We start from the raw sequence: 21,253 nt of genomic DNA on the forward strand, positions 1-21,253 counted from the left end.
AAATCACGTGCTTTATAGGTAAAGTTTTCCAACTGTTATACAAGCAACATAGTTAACTACAATAATCATAAAAGAGAAGTTAATTTTCCGACCAGTAATAATAAACAGCTCATCCCACTATACGGACTGATTACCCTATTATCGGAATGGATTCTTCTTTTTCTGAGATGCACAGAAGTGTCGAGGGACCTCAAATCGGTGGGCGAACTATACTACCTTTGCCATGAGTTGTCCCAGTCCTGAAGATACTTCAGGTGCAAACTTTGTTTGCTTACACTTGGATAAAGGATTAAACCAAATATATAATTCCTATCATAACCAAGTGGATAACAACTTCCATCGAGAGGGCATTTATAGCTAGATGCAATCACCTTGGAAACACTAAGAGTTATTGCTTATGTTTCTTTGAATCAAATTAAACAAATTAAAATTTTTTGAATTAATAAGAGATTCCACTTGTAGGAGAAAATAACTTTGTCCATATAAAATAAGTTAAAGATGCCAAGATATTATATTTCAGTTGTATTATTATAGCTCAGTCATGAAGTAACTTTGCAGCTGGGCTACTTGTGTATAGAGGCTAATGACTTCACATCAATTGCCTTAGCATTCCATAATGCAAAGCACATATCCTTATGGACAGGCATAATGCTGTGCATTATGGGAAGGGCCACTACCCAGACTGGTTTTGACCTTTATTGCGGTCTCATCAGTGGGAGCCTGACCCAGAAGTGATACCAAGGTTGAAGTAATGCAGAAGTCATATTTTCACATACAAGTAGTCAAAAGGTGTTGTACCTTATTACTATGTTCTTATAAATTTGGTTATGGCCTTTGGATTACAGTTCATAACTTGTTTCAGCCAATTTCATAATTCAGAAATGCTGCTTCTTGAAACTCAAATGTTCATGATGAGGAATTGTTTAGGAATTTTTCATATTTCTCTGCAGAATACCTTAACGAAGGTAACTTTACTTAGTTGTAGATATAATAGGTTTTAATTCTTTCGCAATGGATTTTTTCCTCCTATAAAACAAGCAAACTGACATGCAGTTGATCAGCATAAACAACTTGGGTGATAATTAGTTAATTTTCTCACATTTAAACTATTATCTAATACATTGTTAGATTTCATTACCATTTGCCTGTACTTCCCAACTGAAGATAATGACCTAATGGTATTATCCAATTATTTAATTCTTCTGTGAGATGAATTCTGTAAAATTATATCTTCAGATTATCTGCTCTTTAGTCCACCAACAGTACACTAATAATGTATTATAGATTTGTGTTTTTTCATGGCTGAAATTTTATATTAAAAAACAAACAAAAAAACAAAATAAGCATTTACCATACTCCATGAGAAGGAAGTAACATGAACCTCATAAAACACAGGAGTGATTCTTTGAAACTGTGTTTTCAAAAGAAATCTTTTTTTTTTTCTTTTTTGAATATTCTAATTTCCATGACGTGTGGAACCTTGATCAGGTTTTTTTGACTAAAGGTGTAATTGGTCTCATGTGGCAGGTTCCCCCTCCTGGTAATGCTGGTTTTTCATCCCTCAAAAGAGACAAAACCAATCCTGTGAACAACACACAGGGGGTTACAGTCATAAATACTTATGCTATGGCAAGGAAATCAATGGAAAGCCACCTTGCTTCATAATCATCTCCTTAGTATAGTAACATATTGCACCTCACCAACCCTAAAGTTGAAGGAAAAATACAACAAACATTTCTTAACTTGTAGAAGCATCCAAAGGCAAAAGCAATACATTTTGCTTAATTTCTAAACAAATTTTGAATAGTAAAGGCATTAGTTATTGCATATGAAAAGAATTCTTTATATCAAACTGCATAATGGACAGACCTCTGCATGTCATACATAGGTACAGTTTATTAAAGTTGCATGTGATTTTTCTCAATATATTTTTGTGTGAGATGAATCCTGTAAAATTATATCTTCATTACCACCATAACATGATATGTCTTTTGTGGACTTAGAAGTAACTTCTTGAGCTGTTGATTGATTATCATTCATATCACACTGAATGAATAAATAAATAAATAAATATAAATGTTACCAGAAAAACACTTTTACATCTTATATAAAACTTTCATTTCTATATGAAGTGTCTTGAATACTTTTTCTAGAATTTGTTTTGACAGGATAGGATTTTATGGTATTCTCTTAACACTAGGCAAACTTTGCTGTCTATAATGTAGATGCATATGCCATTTAACATAATGTTCATCATCTAAAGCCACAAAATCTGTCTTGATGTCTTTTTATCTTTTGTAATAATTTTTTGTACATCTGGGTGCAAGTACCTGATGTATGCTTTTGATAGTACGGTAACCTAACATGAATACTTTATATCAGTAGCATTGCTATTCTCTCTTTGATATACTTGACACATCAATGTTCTGGCTGTTGTAAATAATTCAGAATTATTTACAACAGCTGCTGTAAAGAAATGAATTATTATTATTATTAAGAGAACTAAAGGGAGTCAGGAACTCATCGAGAGAGGCCATACTGTTTGCACCAGCTGTCATACCTGTTCTTGAATTGATTTACGCTCCTTGCACACACACACAACATCCAACCGCAATCCATTCCAGTCATGCACTACTCTGAAAATCTAACCATAACCCCTTTCTTGACAGCATTCATTCTCAACTTCCATGGACATGAATGCCCTAGTGTCCTTTCCCCACCTTCCATAAAATAAAAAATTCCATCTCCTGAAATTCTGTATAACCTTTTCAGAAGTTTGTAAATCATATCATCCCTCTTTCTCCTATTTCCTAGTGTCTGCAGCCTACAAATTCTCAATCTGTATTCCACAATCCTGATATCATTTTTGACACAGAATCACCACAGAAACCAGGAGACCAGACCAGGAGAGTCCAAGTGAGGTCTTATCAAGGCCTTGTAAAGAAGCAAAATTACTTCCTTATATATTCCAAAATATATGCTTTATAGTCTAACCAAGTGGGAAAAAACTTCCTGTCTACTAAAATACCAAGATCCCCAGCCTGCAGTTTCTTTTAGCATAATCCCACCAATATAATACAACATTGGATATCAAATCATGCCAAAGTGCATGACTTTACTGACATCCATTTTCCCATTCCCTCAATTCCAACCTATTTAAATCATTCTGCAGGTACTGCATATCAGCAGCATTCCCGATTACCCTACCTATATTTGCATCATCAGCAAATAGTTGTATGTCACCTGTCAAATCCTTCCCAATAAGGATTTGACAGGTGACATACATACAGTTTGAATAACAGCAGACCAAATCACTGATCCTTGAGGCACATCACTGGTTACCTTGAATCTTGTAGATTCATGTTCCCATATACCACTTTTTGATATATGTCAGTTAGTTGTCCTCTTATCTATGCCAGTAGTTTGTAATCCAATCCTATATTCTCCAATTTATGCAACATTATTCCACACTGTATTCTACTAAAAGCCTTAGCAAAATCCAAAAGTATCGTCTATTATCCATTTGCTTTGTCTAACTCAGTTGTAACATTATTATAGAATGTGAGCAAGTTGATAAAACATGACTTTCCCATAGTAAACCCATGCTGTTCATTGCAAAGTAGAGATTCTCTGTTAAAACATTTCTGAATGCAAGCCCTAACCAACTTTTCCAAAATCTTCGCTGCCACTCCTGAGATACTGATTGGTCGATAGTTGGAAACTTTGGTCTTTGCACCACCCTTGTGAAACGGGATTACAATACATTCTTTCCACTCCTGTAGAATCTTCCCTGTTCTGAGACCCAAATTATATAGCCTGGTCAAGGGAATATCCAGTTTAGCTGAACAGTCTTTTAGTATCTGTGTTGATATCCCATCAGTTCCTATTGCAGTGTGAATATTACTGTGTTAAAAAAATAACTAAGTGCGATTTTTGTTAATTAAATGCTTAAGAATCATTTAAGTGTGCTTTTTTAATTATGGCTGGAAAATTTGCCATAGGAAAATTCACTGTAAGCATTTATGCTGTAAAACATCACATTTTTGAAAATTATGGAGACAACTACTGTGTTTGAATAAAAACTTTAGTTTAATATAACTAAAATCTACATTCGACGTTTCAACCTTTATGTCAAGGTCATCTTCTGGAGCATATAACTATACACAGGAAACAAGCTATACTACAATGAAACTGGTTTGTTAAAGACACTGACCAACTGTTACAACAATTGTTGGCCTCCTGACCTCTGGTAAAAAAAAAAAAAAAAAAAAAAAAAAAAAAAAAAAAAGAAGAAAAAAATTAAATTAAAAGTTCATCATCAAATTCCTGCCATGTACCCTCAAGGGGTGTACAGGATATGACAGTACTACATGAAAAAATTACATCATTACTAACTTCCTATCTACAATTTTCCTCCAAATCAGTCTGTTACTAGTCAAGACTCCAACATTATCAGACCTTATATTTCTATCGTCTAAGGCACTTTGTACCGTATCAATCCACCTATATCTTGGTCTTCCTCTGGGTCGTTTTCCTGCCAACCTGGCAGAGAACACTTGTTTTGCTAATCTTTCCTCTCCCATTATATTTAAGTGACCATACCATCTGAGATTAGCTCTGTTAACGCATTCCTGGATGCTGACAATGTCAAGTTCTTTCCTAATATCCTCATTTTTAATATGATATTGCCATTGATGCCATCTGTTCACGCCTCTAATCATTCTCAGGACTCTCATATCTGCGGTCTCTAGTCTTTGGTCAAGTGTTTTACTTCTGACCCAGCTCTCAGATCCATAAGTTAAAATTGGTTTGAACACAGTCTTGTATACAGCTAATTTAGTGTTCCGACTAATTTCTTTCTTATTCCATATGAATTTATTCAATTGACTTCCCACGATACCAGCTTTGCTGATTCTGTTGTCTATTTCTATATTTAGTTTACCATCTTCAGTAAAAATTGTGCCTAAGTAGCTGAAATGCTTTACTTGTTCCACAGGTTCTCCATTCACAAGACAGTTGACATTTTCAATGATTCTGCCTATTTTCATTGTCTTTGTCTTTTTATTGCTGACCTTCATACCATATCTATTACAACAGCTATTCAATTTAGTCAGAGAATCTTGCAGACTTGTAGCAGATTTATTTAGAAGTATAACATCATCCGCATAAAGCAAAGAGCTGACATTAACATCTCCAATTTTGATATCAGGTTTAATACCACATTCCTTCATAATGTGATCCATATAGATAATGAATAACAGAGGGGATAATGTGCATCCTTGTCTCACACCAGATTTAACATTAAACCATCTTCCTGTACTTCCTTCAATTCTAACTGCTGACTCACAACTCAAATAAAGACTAAGTATTGCTTGATATAATGCCCCATTGACACCATATAACTGCAACGTATTGAATAGCTTCTCTCTTGGCACCTTGTCATATGCCTTTTCCAAATCGACAAAACTTAAATACAGATCTTTGTTATATTCCCATGCTTTCTCGACTATTTGTCGTAAAGTGAAGATCTGATCCTGACAGCCTCTATTTGGCCTGAATCCAGCTTGTTCTTCACCAAGCTTTTCTTCCACAATTCTTCTCAACCATTTCTCAAGTATACTTGCATAGATCTTGCCAGGAACACTCAGTAGGGAAATACCTCTGTAATTCTCACATTCAGTTTTATTTCTCTTTTTATATATGGGTACTATGAGAGCTCTACTCCAATCATCGGGAATTCGTCCCTCTGTCCAGGCTTTCTGAACTATGCAGTGCAGCCACTGTAAGACTCTTATACCACCATACTTTAACATTTCTGGTCGAATATCGTCTACTCCTGCTGCCTTTCCACATTTCAAGCCTTTGATGGCTTTTTCTACTTCAAGTATGGATATGTATTCCTGACTGCATGCCTGGTCAGTGTTTTTTATAACTGTGCTGTCATCACTGCTTGTTTCATTTAGCAGTTTTTCAAAGTAATTACTCCATACTTCAAGGATATCTTTTTCTCCTGTTTTCATTTCACCTTTATCATCTCTAATTCCTTTTACAGCACTCTTTCCTCCATTCCTAAGCTTCTTCAACAACCTCCAGAATATTTTGCCACCTTCTTGATATTTATTTTCTATATTCTTGCCAAAGTCCTCCCATGACTTTTGTTTAGCTAGTTTTACACACTGTTTAGCTTTCTTACATTTGTCTCTGTATTCTGTAAGAGTAAAAGCTGACTTATTTGCCAGGAACTTTTGATATGCTTTCTTCTTTTCCTTCACTGTCTCTTTAACTTCCTGTGTCCACCAGGGAGTTCTGATTTTTTTATCCTTGCACACAACCTCACCACATGCCTCTCTGGCAGAATCAATCAATGTTTCCTTCAGAGTTTGCCACTGAATCTCCAAGGTTTGATTCCTGTTCTCAAACTCTTTCATTTTCTTTTCAATAATATTTCTGTATTTTAGTCTACAGTTCACATCTGAGAGCTGCGCAACTTTTATTCGCTTTAAAACTTTCTTACATGTTATTCTTTTCAATATGAAATTCAATTTTTATCCTGCTCAAGACTAAATAGTGATTACTTCCAATTTCAAATCCTCTGTACACTCTGGTGTCCTGCACCAGGGAGAAAACATCACTATCAACAATAACATGGTCAATGAGACTTTTCTTATTCCTAGCCTCTTCTCTCCATGTGAATTTGTGCACATTTTTATGTTGGAACATGGTGTTAGTAATAGCCAGTCCATGTCCTGAGCAGAAATCCAACAGATATTTGCCATTATTATTAGCTTTGCTCTTTTCTCCAAATTTTCCCAAAATATTTTTGTAAGTCTCACAATCATTTCCTACTCTGCTATTTAGATCCCCAACAAGGACCAACTTTTCCTTTTTCATTGTGTCAGTTGCTTTTTCTAAAGCCTCAAAAAATTCCTCCACTTGAACCTTAGTAGAACCTTCTGTTGGACCATAGGCACAAATAAGTCTCATTGTCCAGTTCCCCATTCTCATTTTTGCCCACATTACTCTACTTGAGACTGACTGCCATTCAAGAAGATTAGCCTCGTATTTTGTGTTGAATACTATGGCTACTCCATCTTTTCCTTGATTGTCATTGCCTGAATATAACATTTTGTATTTATTGCTCAGAAAGATCTCACCAGTTTTGGTCTTTTTTGTTTCAGTCACCCCTATTATGTCGATCTGGTACTTATCTAATTCCTCAGCTAGCTCCATTTCTTTGCCATTCAGGCTTCTTACGTTGATAGTACCGATCTTTAACTCTGGTGATGTTGAGTTGGGGTTTGTTTTTAGATTTGTTCCAGTAGCTGACTTTTTGCTGTTCGCCCTGGTTCCCTGGCAAAAACAACGGGGGCCTTGTTTAACCGGGCGACGCCCCAGCCGGCATGAAATTTTGCCATGCTGTACCATCATTTTTTATTTTGGTTTAACCAATAAGAATACAATTTTGTCGGCTAAATCCCAAATTGCCAGCCCATCCTCGTTCGTTCAGTATCAAAGTAGATACCCAACAAGGTGCACCACGAGAAGGTGAGGATTGGACATTAGGTCAGAAGCCCTGGTCGGTTCTCCGCATTCCTTTAAAGGCTATGTGGAGGTCTCCTCTCAGTTATACAGCTTTGAGCCTTAAGCACCCCAAATTATAAGTTAAAAAAAAAAAAATTAAAAGTTAAAAATTAAAAAAAAAATTAATTAAATAAAAAAATTAAAAGGTTATCAGAAAAAATCCTACAACATTATAACCTCAATGCCACCTTTAAGCCACCCACTAAACTTAAAACAATATTCAGCACCTCTAAGGATCCTCTCCTCCCATGAGCACATCCTGGAGTCTATTGCATCCGCTGCACCTGTAACTTACCGTACATTGGTGAAACAGGACAGACAATCCCTATACGCAAGAAAGAACACATTAAATATAACCATTATGGTGAAGCAGGCCTCTCAGACCATGCACTCAACACCCTACACCAAATTAACTGGAAAAGCACCTGCTCCTTACACCGCACAAAAACCCTGGTACAAAAGGAAATTAAGGAATCCTGCGAAATCCTGATAAACCACCCAAATATCAACAACAAAGATGGCATGAAAATTCCAAGGATCTGGATGGCACACATTCAGCCTATTTAATATGAAAGATCCAGCATAATTCAGGACTCTAGCCAATCCTTAGCTAGTATTAGAAACCATTCCATACCAACTGGCTGGAATGATGTTAATATATGTATATAGTAGACAACACAAATAATAGGACTCTAGCATTGATGTATAATTTATTTTTTATTTTTTATTTTATTTAATTCTTTTCTTTTTTTCTTTTTTCTTTTTTTTTTTTCACCAGAGGTCAGGCCAACAATTGTTGTAGCGGTTGGTCAGTGTCTTTAACAAACCAGTTTGATTGTAGTATAGCTTGTTTCCTGTGTATAGTTGTATGCTCCAGAAGATGACCTTGACATAAAGGTTGAAACGTCGAATGTAGATTTTAGTTATATTAAACTAAAGTTTTTATTCAAGCACGGTAGTTGTCTCCATAATTTTCAAAAATGCATTCAGATCACCGTGTAAGCCTGTAAAATATTAAATTAACATTCTGCTGACCTTACCAACCAACTAATCAGTTAGAGGAAGTAATTTCTTTACAATTAAGCTTTCTTTCTAAGCATGAAATTTAGATAACATTTCATCCTTGATGATGTCTTTAGCAAATTTGTCTTGCACTATTAGAAGCTGGAGGCAAAAGAAAGGCCAAGCACCCCCCTATCCCAACTGGAAGAAGTGGGTATATAATTCTAGATGAGTATAAATTTCTAGAAAACGGTGAGCAGTTTTTATTATATGATAGTGGTAAACATGTTGAAGAGAGAATTTTAGTATTTGTCACACAAGCTGGATAGATGACCTTGAAAATAATAAAGATTGGGCATGTGACAGTACTTTTAAATGCAGCCCAAATATATATTATCAGTTATTCATGCTGCATATAGTAATAGGAAATATTAGTATCCCATGTCTTTTTGCTTTGCTTCCTAGCAAATCGCAATTAACAGCAGATTATTCAGTGCCTTAAAGGGCTTATGTTCATCATTAGATCCCAAAACATTAATGGTTGACTTTGAGAAAGCAACTATCAATGCTTTTTCTAACATATTTGCATCAACAACTATAACAGGTTGTTTATTTCATATGCCACAAAAATTTATTGCAAAATTGTTGAAATTGGTTTATAATTACACTATCAAGCTGATGCTGAATTCACCAAGCTTCACAGCATTAGCATTTCTTCCAGTGAGCGATGTTATTGATGGATTTGTTGAATAATATGCCAGAAATGAACAACAGTATAGAAGAGGTTATGCAATGCAAAGCTCCATTACTCACATGCATCCAAGTATCTAGAAACTCATAGCTAACTTAATCAGGGAAGAGAGTTTAGTGAAGAAAAAAAGTGTGATGCAGATCAAGGAGACATAGCAGAAATTAAAAAGTATAACAATGTTAATACAAGATTTCAGTGACAAGTGCTTAAATATAATCTGCAGCAAAAAGTTAATTATTTACTCAGCATCTCTTTTAATTTGCACAATTTTTAAATGATGACTCCATTGTGTTATTTATCACCTTAATAAACCTTAATAAAGATTTGCCTTTTTAATGATTTTATGATACCCTTTATCATCCATTGATTATTTAAAAAAATTACAGCAAAATGTTTTATGGTGAAAAATGTTTACGCCGAATTTTCCTGCGGTCAAAATGTTTATGGCGAATTTTCCTAGAACCTTTTTAATATCCTTCTACTTCAGCTTTCCACTTACTCTAGGTCACTTGGTTATGTTACATAAAAGAAAATGCATAAAAATGCTTAATACGTCAGTTATGATAATACATAATGCATTTCCTTTAGAAAGAAAGAGAGAATTTAAAACTTGTTCACTTTTTTTTTTCCAGTTGGTAGGAGGAGAATTTGATATGGAACTAAATTTTGTTATACAACAGCCACAGAATGTTCTTCATATGTTGGACCTCTTAGATCACTGCCCTTCGAACCTTCAGGTAAGCTACATTATTATAACTATTTCATTCATGTTGAAGTTTAACATGCTAAATATTTAAACTTTCATCAGGCTTAATGCAGTAAAAAAGTGCAAGAGATTCATTATTTTAATAATTCTTCCTTAATGCACTGAAAATAGATTGCATTACATTATGTTAAAGTCCACTGCTTGGAAAGAAGTCCACAGACACCCATATGAGCAAGGTGCATTGAGTCATGTTTGTAGCTGATATAAATTGGAGAAGTATAATGCTTCCAAGTCAGTGCAACTTCGTTGAGTGAAATGGCTGTGAGAAGGCAATTGATGGAGATTGAAACAGGCATTGTGATAGTATGCCATGTTGCAGGTCTACCTTTGGTAAATTGTTGAGCAACCGAATGGGATCGTAGGGTGCTACAAAGAATAATATGTAAAAACTGCCATTCGTCAGCTGACACTTTGAATGCAGAGTTCCAGGCATCGACTGAAATGGTGCAAAGAGTGTGGAAGAGATGGGGAAGCTTAAAATGCTGTGTTATGGAGTGATGAATTGCTCTACACCGTCTACCAAGCAGATGGACAGGTGTGGGTATGGTGGATGCTCGGTGAACGTCTCTTAATCAGAGTACATTAGATATACTAATCCACTACTCCAGAGATACTAATTGGTCTGTAATTTGTTACTTCTGTCTTGGAGCTACTACTTTTATGTAATGTAACTGATTTATGCTCTTTCCCTTGAAACCTTACCAGAGCTGAGACTTAGATTAAACAACTTCAGAGGTACTGCCAGTTCTCTTCCACATTCTTGTAACACATGAGCTGTCATACTGTCCAGTCCCATTACTATATTCACATTGTTATTTTTCAATATGCTGAGTACCTTCAGTTCATCTCACATCAGTCACTGCCAAATCACCACCTAGTGTTATACTATACCCTTGCAAAGTGATCACTTGGTAACCTCAACTATTTCTTCTGCTTCGGTCACTTTCCTACTATCAGCACCAAGCTTGCTTGCTACATAGAAAAAAAAAAAACTTTTGGATTTACTTTGGCCTGGTTTGCTAATTTTCTTTCATAATCTGATTTAGTTTTTCTTATCATACTATTTACCTTTCATGCCTGCATTTTGTATTGCTCATGAGCATGCTGGTCACCTTTTTGTTCATGTTACCTCCGCAATGCTTTCTTTTTTTGCAGCTTCTGTTTTTATGTTGCTAGTCTGTATCTATATCTATATTGCTAGTCTGAGAGAGTGCCTCTCTCAAACAATCTCTGACCACTTTCATGCACTACTGACATTCATTTCTAGTAGCCCCTTATGCCATGGCACTGCTTCAACTGTCACCTAAGTTTGTCATAATTGCCAACTTTGTAGTCCCACATGAACTTTTGCTTGACTGAGAATTATGACATTCATTCCATTTACTTTCTTATGCCACGGCACTACTCCAAGTTGCCACCTCAGTTTTTCATAATTGCCAGCTTTTTGGTTTCATATAAACCCTTTCTTGATTGAAAATTCCACGTTGAGCAGTCTCCCAGAACAAGACTGCATGGTCACTTTCCCCGATCAGTGATAAAGTTGCTACTGAATCAGAAGATTCAGTAGCAACTTTTCAAACTCCTGATCTTCCCTTCCTTCACATGCTGTTTCAGGTAATTATCTCTTAGTAATTGCATGAATTGAAGCTCTGTAGCTCAGTCAGTATAGATGAAGGTTTTTGATTTCCATCCAAGGCATGAGGAACCTTTCTCTTTTGACTAAAGGTGAGTTAGCCAGTCTCATATGGAGGTAGGTTTTTTTTTTTTTTTTGTTCCCCAGAACAGGTAAACCGATGTGTCCTTTCGTACACATCATACACATAGCACTAGGACTATGTGTACTATGAGTCCTAGTACACATCGGGAGGCATAGGGCTAACCACCTTATCCTCAAGACGGTCATGATTGTGAGTCCACAGCCAAACAACTTCAATGGTTCATGAAAAGCTCAAGATAAGACAATTATATTAATTCCATTTCCACCTTGCCATGTGTGTGTCCTTTCCTCCTTTCAATCTATATCCCGATAGTTGAAGTCTCCCATAATAATTGCTTGGCCTGCACTCATTGTTCTAATCTTTACATTTTCCTGTGCCCCCCCCCCTCCCGTCTATAGCACGAACCAACAATATAACTTTATTAATTAAGAGGGAGATGTTAAATCCCGTTTTATTTTAGGCTTATTATCTTTGTAATATACTTTATTCTTGGCCTTTATTTCACACCACCAAACAGCCTCAAATGAACCATTTTCTTCAGATCTACAATTTTCCTTAACTTCTGTTTTTTGTTGGTTGAAGTTTTAGCTGTCATTAATAATACCTCTCCGCCTGTCCTATTTCCTCTGTCTCCTCTGAAAATGCAATATCTGATATATTCTATCCCTGTAACAACAACATTCTCTGTCAACTAGGTCTCACCAGTACCAATAATTTTAGGTGCCAAGTCGAGCTGCCAATGCCAAAATCTCCTCTCCTATATTTCTAATGCTTTGGGCATTCGTGTAAATGAATTTCAATATCCTCTTGAACCTACAGTTACCCTTGCATTATGTAAGGGTAACTGTGGTTACCTGCCCATTCAGATTTGAAATATGGGAAACTGCACAGCTTTTTACAGTCATTCCTGCACTCACTCATTTGTCCCAGTGGTGGATAGGCACATGCTTCATTGCTTTCCCCATAATATCTCTAGTTTCTATGATTTTACACTTCAAAACTCACATTAAACAACACTTTCTCTAAACATTTAACTCCCAAATCATTCAAGTGCAGTCTGTCAGGCATATACAAGTCCTTTCAGCTGTTAATTCACTCTTCACACATTTATAAACCGCATACCATTCCTCCTGCACAATTTTCTCATTAGCAATTATGGCCCTTCTCAATTCTCTCCTATCATACTTAGGCAGCAAACTCACATTCTTTATTTTCTTACTCTTCATTTTTGTTTCTTTCATCAACTCTTTCATATTCTCTCTTACTGCTTATTCTCCCCTTTCAAATCATTTATGCCTGCCAAAACAATCAACTCTTTCACTTCTTCCTTCTGTAAACTTACAGCTTCCTTAACTCTTTTATTGTCATACCTGGGAAAGATGCTTTCGTCACTTTCTTGTTAAGTACACCTCTTATCATCAAATCCTCATACAATGCTTTATATTTTCTTCCAGTTTCTTGCACTTTTATACTTTCCCATTCACTCTTTCTTTTATTCTCCCTCTTACTGTACCACATGGCAATTGTTTCTTCAATTGCTAAAGCTCACATTTTCTCCTTTGAAGGAGTCTGCATGAGTGTGCTGTTTTTCTCCACACTGGCACCTCATCATCCACATTATTACTTTCATTCACTTCCTTCAAACTCTCATTTGTATTTTATACACTATTGTTCACTGCTTCCACTATATTCTCCACAGCACTTTCACAGTTTTACCTTACATCCTTAATATCAGTCACTTTATTCTCTGCTCTTGACATGACTTGCATTTTATATTTGCTCAAGAACCATTTCTGACACACACACGCTTTCTCCATTCTCATTTTCATACCAAAAACCATTCACCCTTGGCAGTGAATACATTAAACACATGCTACATCACACTGAATCCCACATATTAATATCATTCAACATTGAATGAAGTCTTGGTAGTCATTTTTCTTGTATGCATCATAGCCCTAAACGTAGAACACTTTTGAAACAATATCACATAATAATAATCATGATTAAATAACAACTTAACAACACAGTCATAAATAAAGGAAACATCATCAGTAATGTTTAGCAATATTACAATATTTACTAAAAATAAGGACTTTTAAGGACTTTTAAGATGATGTCATGAACAACATGTTCATGACATCATCTCCTCTCTGAACCTAAATTGAAAAGTAGTAGCGATGATCTCAGTACCTGTATTGTCCACCTGCAGAACTAATTTTGCAGAGAGCCAAATAGTATTACGAATAGTGATTCATTAAAAAAAAAAAAGTCACAGTATGTGATCAATACATATTTAGTTGGATGTTGCTATAGGCCTGGGAATATGGAAGGTGGTGATGAAGAAATGTATAATCAGCTTGGATTAGTGAATTAGTGAACAAAGGAATGGTAATTATTATGGGTGATTTTAATTATGGTGGTATAGATTGTAATAAAGAGATTAGCATTTGCGAGTAAGGAAAATGAATTTCTCGAGTTCTTGAGAGATAACTATCTCAGGCAGCATGTAAAGAAAGGCACTCGAGGATCAAGAGTTCTAGATCTCATCATTTCATCAGAGGATATAATTGTTAGAGGGGTTTCACATTTTCCTCCAGTTGGTGAAAGTGATCATGAAGTAATCACCTATGTTGTGGCTAGTCATATGCAGACTTTTGCGAGGAAAGGATATATGTGGAATTATAAGGCTGGTGATTATGACAAGCTTAGGAGACAACTTCAAGCTATAACATGGAACGAGGAGTTGAGTCAACGTATTAATGTATCCCAAAGGCCAAAAGGCTGAATAAGGTAGGGGTAAAATGGATGAATATGGAGCTTAAGCATGAAATCTGGAAAAAGAAAATACTTTGGAGGAAGTACAAGATGAATAATAGTAATCAGTCACATGAAGAATATAAAGAACAAGCCAGGAGAGTGACTCAGTTAGTAAGGAAAACAAAAGTAGAGTATGAGCAGAAATTGAAAAATCAGGCTAAGAAAAACTATTGAGTTTTTTAGATATGTGGCAAGTAGAAGGAAGAATGATCATGGAAAGATGAAGTTAAGGGATAAAAGTGATAGAATGGTAACTGCTGTGCAGAAGACATTATTGAGGTATTCAGTGATCAATTTATGAGGGTATTTCATCCTGATCAGGGTGGAATCATGAGGAATTTAAGTGTAGAGGACATAGGAGAGGATAGCTTAATTGTGAGTGAGCAGGAGGTATTTGAAGAAATAAATAACCTTGATGTTAATAAGGCAATAGGATTTGATGACATATCACCACACATCTTAAGGGAATGTTCCAGGGAACTGGCAGTGGCATTGGCTTGCCTGTTTAATAAGAGTTTTGCAACAGCACAGGTTCCAAGGGAGTGGAAGGAGGGTAAAATTGTTCCACTGCATGATAAGGCTGTAGCTTCAAATTATAGATCGGTCTGTATATCTGGAGTTGTGGTGAAGGTCCTGGAGAGATTGGTAAGAAGTAGAATACAGAAATGGGTTGATAACAGCAGTATTCTCTGCAGTTATCGGCATGGGTTTGTTAAGAGGAGATCATGTTTCACTAACTTACTTATGTACTATAACAAGGTGACAAATACCTTGGACAAGGGAGATGCATATAAAGTGGTGTACTTGGATTTTGCAAAGGCTTTTGATAGACTGCTACATGACAAGCTCTTAAATAAATTGAAACAGATGGAATTGGATAACAGACTTCTGAGTTGGATCAGTGACTGGCTGTTGGATAGGTATCAGAAAGTTGTATATGGGGCCGCAGTATCTCGAAAGGGAAAGGTCACCAGTGGTGTGCTGCAGAGGTCAGTTTTGGGGTCGTTGTTCAATTTGTATGTTAATGATATTGGGTTGGGTTTAACTAGTGATATCCAGCTGTTTGCAGATGATGCAAAACTGGGGAGAGCAATGCACAGTCAGGCTGATGTTAATGTCTTACAGGAGGACCTGAATAGATTGCATGAATTGGCAGGTAAGTGAAGCTGTCATTTCAGTGTTGCCAAGTGTAAGGTTTTGAGATTTGGTAAGCAACGATGGGATGCAAAGTATACATTTGGTGGGGAAACTTTAAAGGAAGTAGAGGAGATGAGAGATCTAGGAGTGATGGTGGACAAGGACCTGCAATTCATGGGCCACATTGCACAAGTTTTGAAGACATCACATTGAATAATGGCAATAATGTGGAGAACCCTGACATACAGAAATAGGTTATGATTCCATTGTATAAGCCCTTGATCGGGCCTCATATAGATTATTGTGCACATATTTGGTCACCAGGTTTTCATGGTGACGAGGATATGTTGGAAAGAGTACAGAGAAGATTCACAAAGGTAGTCAGTGGTCTTTGGAATGTAGAGTACGAGGACAGATTGAGAGAATGTAAGTTGTAGAGCCTCGTGAATAGGAGGAAGAGGTGGGGGGGATATGATTGAGACATATAAGCTGGTCAGGGGTTGTTATCAGGTAGACGTGGAAGAGATTTTTTATAGAATGGGAGAGGGAGAGTAGAACAAGAGGCCATTGCTGGAAACTGTATAAGGAGGGTATGAGCAAAGGAGTGAGAAGCAGGTTCTTTGCATGGAGGGTGGTTGGTGAGTGGAATACATTGCCTGAGTGTGTTGTGAATGTGGACACATTGAATCAGTTTAAGACGCTGTTGGATGAGCATTGTATGCAATAGTGAGTACCTCCCACAATGAGTCTCTGACTTCATGGAGGTCAAATGTTAATAATAATAACAATTAATAGGAAGACTGGAGGGAATATACTTGTATTTTGGGGAGTTTTGTTTCTATTTATTTATTTTGTAGTCGTTATTTTCAATATTTCTTGACTGTTTGCCTTTAAGTTCTGGCTCTTAACAACTTCTATTTTACCTGCATTCAGATTATTCTTCAATTTGGTTGTCTGCAGTTTATCTTAGCCTTATCACAACTAATTGTGTTTGCATAAATCTTGCTAGGGGAATATTCAGTAGGAAATTCCTCGGTATTCTCATGTGAGAGCACTGCTGCAATGATCTAGTAATTTGATTTTGTGATCAAGCCTTTTGAATTGTGCATTGCAGTTACTGTAAAATCCTTAAATTTTACACTAGAAATGCTCTGTATTGGAGTATTTCTAGTTGAATGTCATCTCTTCATCTACTTCTGTACATTTTAAGATTTCTGGTTGCTTTTTTTTTTCCACTTCCAGTACTGAAATATACTCATGAATTCATTCATCCGAGATATTTTCTACTCATGTTTTATCACTGTTTATCTTATCTCATAAACATTTAATTTGTTGTTGACTATCAACAACATCATAGTCGGTATATTTGATATATTCAAAATACTTATTCAGGATAGTAGAGTAATCAAGAGATATGAAATAGTGAATAATTGGTGATCACCATTTAGTTCATCCAGGATAAAAATGAATATCATATTGATGAAAAAATTATGTACTCAAATTGTACAAAAGAATCAAAATCAAGCAGCAACAGTTCACCTCCAAGCAGCTTTTGGAGTTGAACTGTTGGATAAAATATTTGAATATTATTGAAGAAGTAAAACTTTAAAACAAGTACCAAACAGTTGTGTAGACTCATTTGAACATCTAAATAAAACATTGATTCAGCCAGGAAGGAACATGTGATGCTATTTGTAAGGAATTTAAAAAAACAAAATAAAAAAAATAAAAATCATCAAACTTTGTTACATTAAAGAAGTTAGAGGCAGTCCTGGAAATAAAGAAATCCCAGTGAGTAGGTCAACATTTATCCTGAGAGAGTAGAGAAAAATATAAGAAAGCTAAGCTATATGTGTAAAAGAAGTTAAACAAAAGGCATAGGAAAACTGGTAAGAAGGTGTGTAGTGTTGGAAAAGTGCTCTGGAAAAGATAAGTGCTATTTTGAATAATAATTGGCAATATTGCTTGAATTTTAGTGTTGTACTATTTATCTTTTGAGAATGTAGTGTATTTGCATGATTTCTGCCCAATTTGTTAATTGAAATTGTCTTCTTTAAACAGAACACAATGGTGGTACTCACAAGATCAACCATGCGGGTGTCAACCAGTGTGATTAGGTGAGCACCGCGACATTACGCATAATATCTATTTTAGGTATGTACTTGGAGTGACTGCAAAATTTAAACCTTTTTTTTAGGATGCTAGCTTCTGCAGGTGTTAAATTGTGATCTGAAAGGTTGAAAATAATCTTATTATCAGGAAGAGCACCTCTCAAATTAAAAGGACAGATATATCAAAAAATTTAACGCCCTATATGAGAAGAGAAGAGTTTTAATTTGAGAGCTGCCCTTCCTAATAATAAGGTTGGTTTTCAACCTTCAGATCACAATTTAACACCTGCAGAAGTTAGCATCCTTAAAAAAAGGTTATCAGCATTTTGCAGTCACTTCAGAATACAATCCTAAAATAGACATTATGTGTAACGTAATGTAGTGTAAAGAAGGCCCTTCACCTTTTACCTGAACCTATTGTGAATGATATTAGGTTAAAGACTGTGATTCTTCTCTCGTCTTCTCATCCTCCAAAAAGGAATATTAGCCCATTAGAAAAAAGAGCACTGACTAATTTAAAGAAGAACAAAGAGATCATAATACTTAAGGCTGACAAAGGCAATTCTACCGTCATCTTAAATACGAGGGATTATGTATCAAAAATCTCAATTTTACTCTCTGACACGTCTACATATGTCAATTAGATTCTGACCCTACTTGGACAAACCATATAGAAACTAGCAACATTCTGCTTAACATGAAAGATGGCCCACAGATCTTAAGAGGAAACTGAAATACCTTTTCATCTGATTGTTGACAGGATAAACTCATCAACTTGCTTATTATCCAAAACATCTTGCATATCTTCTAAAAGCACACATTAGAAATACAGATGCATATATCAAAAATACAAAGCACTTTGTTGAAAAGCTAAGAAAAATCTCCATATCAAGAACAGACATTCTAGCAAGTTTAGATGTTGTGTCTTTATTTACCTATGTAGCTGTGAATGAAGTTATGATTCTCATAGAAAATCTGTTTCCTCAAGACATCTCCTAACTTTATAAACATTGTCTCAACTCAAATTTCTTCAGATGGAATAAAAAAATCTACAAGCAACTTTCAGGCCTTGCGATGGGAAGTCTTTATCTCCTCCATGTGCGAACTTATTTATGAAAAAGTTCGAAATGACATCTTATTACATCAGATGACATCATAATATAACATCAGATCCTAAACCGTCAGTGTGGTGGAGATATGTTGACAACATATTTATTAATATGGAAACACAGTGTGGCAGAGCTGTATGATTTTCTAACATCCATAAACTCATTTCACCTCAAAATCAAGTTCAACTTAGAACTTGAAAATGAAGAGAAATTACCTTTTCTGGACATATTAATTACAAAACAAACTGATGAATGCATTTGTCTTAATGTGTACCTTTCTAACATAAACTTGTTTCACCATAAAATCAAGTTCACCTTTGAACTTGAAAATGAAGGGATATTACCTTTTCTGGACATATTAATTACTAATTACAAAACAAATGGACAAAAGCATTTGTCTTGATGTGTACCGCTAGCCAACCCACACAGGTTGTTACCTGCATTTTGCCTCATTACACCACATTTCACAGAAATTAGCATTATACATATGCTGAAGAACAGGGTGATCTCTATTATAAGAGATGAAAGAATATTAACAGAAGAATTAGATTTTATTAGATCTGAAAAAAATAACAAAACGAATACTATTCTCCAACCCCTGTCCACAGCAAATCCAGGACACTCATTACAGGACTTCATTTTCCATTCCTTTTGTTGGCATACTTTCACAAAAAATTTCCAACCTCCTAAGGTCTCACGACATTCGGGAAGCCTTCAAACTGATTGGGACAGTACAGAATATGTTACGCTCACCTAAAGACCAGAATTCTTTTAATAAACACCCTGGAGTTTATAATGTTCCTTGTTCTTGTGGCTTGAATTACATCAGACAAACTTCAAGAAGTCTAGAAAAAAGACAAAAAGAGCACATTGGAGACAACAACAGAGAGGACAGTTCTGGTGTAGCATTCCATTTTTCCAACACTCACCATAACATTGAATGGGATAAAAGTACTATGCCATACATAGAAGATGATAACAGCTCCCACATCATAAAAGAAGCCGCAATAGTAATCCGCTCACAAGGTACCCTGAACAGAAACCAAGGGATGATCCTTTGTGATATCTGGAAATCACTCATAAGATCTCTCCACACATCAGAGTTTAATTTCACAGCAAACTATAGGACACACCTGCTTAACAATGACTGACCAAGTGCTAGCATCCACGCTCCACATATTTATATTGTGTAATGGTTTCTGTGAATTCAGTATTTTTCATTATTCAGAAGAAGAAGAAGCTACCAGTTAACATGGCGAAACTAGTCGGTTACTAGTTGTATTAAATTCTGACACCAATAAAAAACCTAATTTCAGTTATCTCATTTAAAAGAAAGCTTTTCATATCCCCTCAAGATTTTTCACAGACACCTAGGGGGGACACGCATACTACACTTTGGGAAACATTGGTCTAATATTATGGCCTGATGAAGCATTTTCACACCCCAAGTCTACTCTCTCACATACTGTTTTTTTTCAAGTAATTAGGGCCTCCTGCCCTTACACCACTGCACTTATTGCTGACACTTATATTTTCCTAACTTTTGTCAATATTCTTTACTTTGCTATCAGGATTTACTCTTTCCACACAACCAGTCACTCTCAAAACACTTATTACATATTTCAATCTTTCACCGTTTACAACGAATACATAATGCAGATACATGCGTGCACACGCACACACACAAACTGAGAGAGCACTGATCCCCATCATTTTTATTTTGAATGTGAACAACTCAGTCTGTTTCACACATACAAAAAACAAACACTATACAAATAATCTGCCTAGTTTAGGCATAAATACTGTTACCACTTACACGGCACATAGACCTTTAATCTGTCAGTAAATCATTTACAGCTTTCAGCACATACAAATCACACATGTAATGTGCAGCACTTAATGTTTTGAAATGTCTCCCTTTTGCCTTTGCACATGCCCAAAGTCTGTTAGGCCACATATCGATGGCAACATCCAACAGAAATGCTGCCTTCTTGCTCCAAATCCAACTTGATGATGAGGTATCATTTCTTGCAGACTACTCTCTCAAGCTCCAACCACAATTAGAAGTCCAGTGGATTCAGATTGCGACTTCCAGATGGCCAATCAGATGGTGATATGTGGTTGGGCACATTCACCTTCAGCTACTATTGTATGATCCTCGCCTTGTGTGCATGGGCTGAGTCCTGTTGGGAGGTCCACTGCCTACCATGAAACAGGGTTTGTTCAGGCACCATATCACAGGTTCCAGCACGGTGTCC

The 21,253-nt window shown here is 36.0% G+C and overlaps 1 protein-coding gene across 1 annotated transcript in view; it reads left to right on the forward strand.

The window, feature by feature from the left end:
- The window catches only part of rg (A kinase anchor protein rugose), a 1,380,990-nt gene that overhangs the window by 24,281 nt on the left and 1,335,456 nt on the right, over positions 1 to 21,253 (forward strand). The window contains exon 2 of the mRNA XM_090393458.1: positions 9,967 to 10,071. Within this exon, the coding sequence (XP_090249584.1) occupies positions 9,967 to 10,071 (105 nt within the window). The remainder of the gene's footprint in view (positions 1 to 9,966; positions 10,072 to 21,253) is intronic.

The sequence above is a fragment of the Typopeltis vanoorti genome, chromosome 5, assembly GCF_054136105.1.
Source record: "Typopeltis vanoorti isolate ZY-2024b chromosome 5, IOZ_Tvanoo_1.0, whole genome shotgun sequence".
Classification (NCBI taxonomy): Eukaryota; Metazoa; Arthropoda; class Arachnida; order Uropygi; family Thelyphonidae; genus Typopeltis; species Typopeltis vanoorti.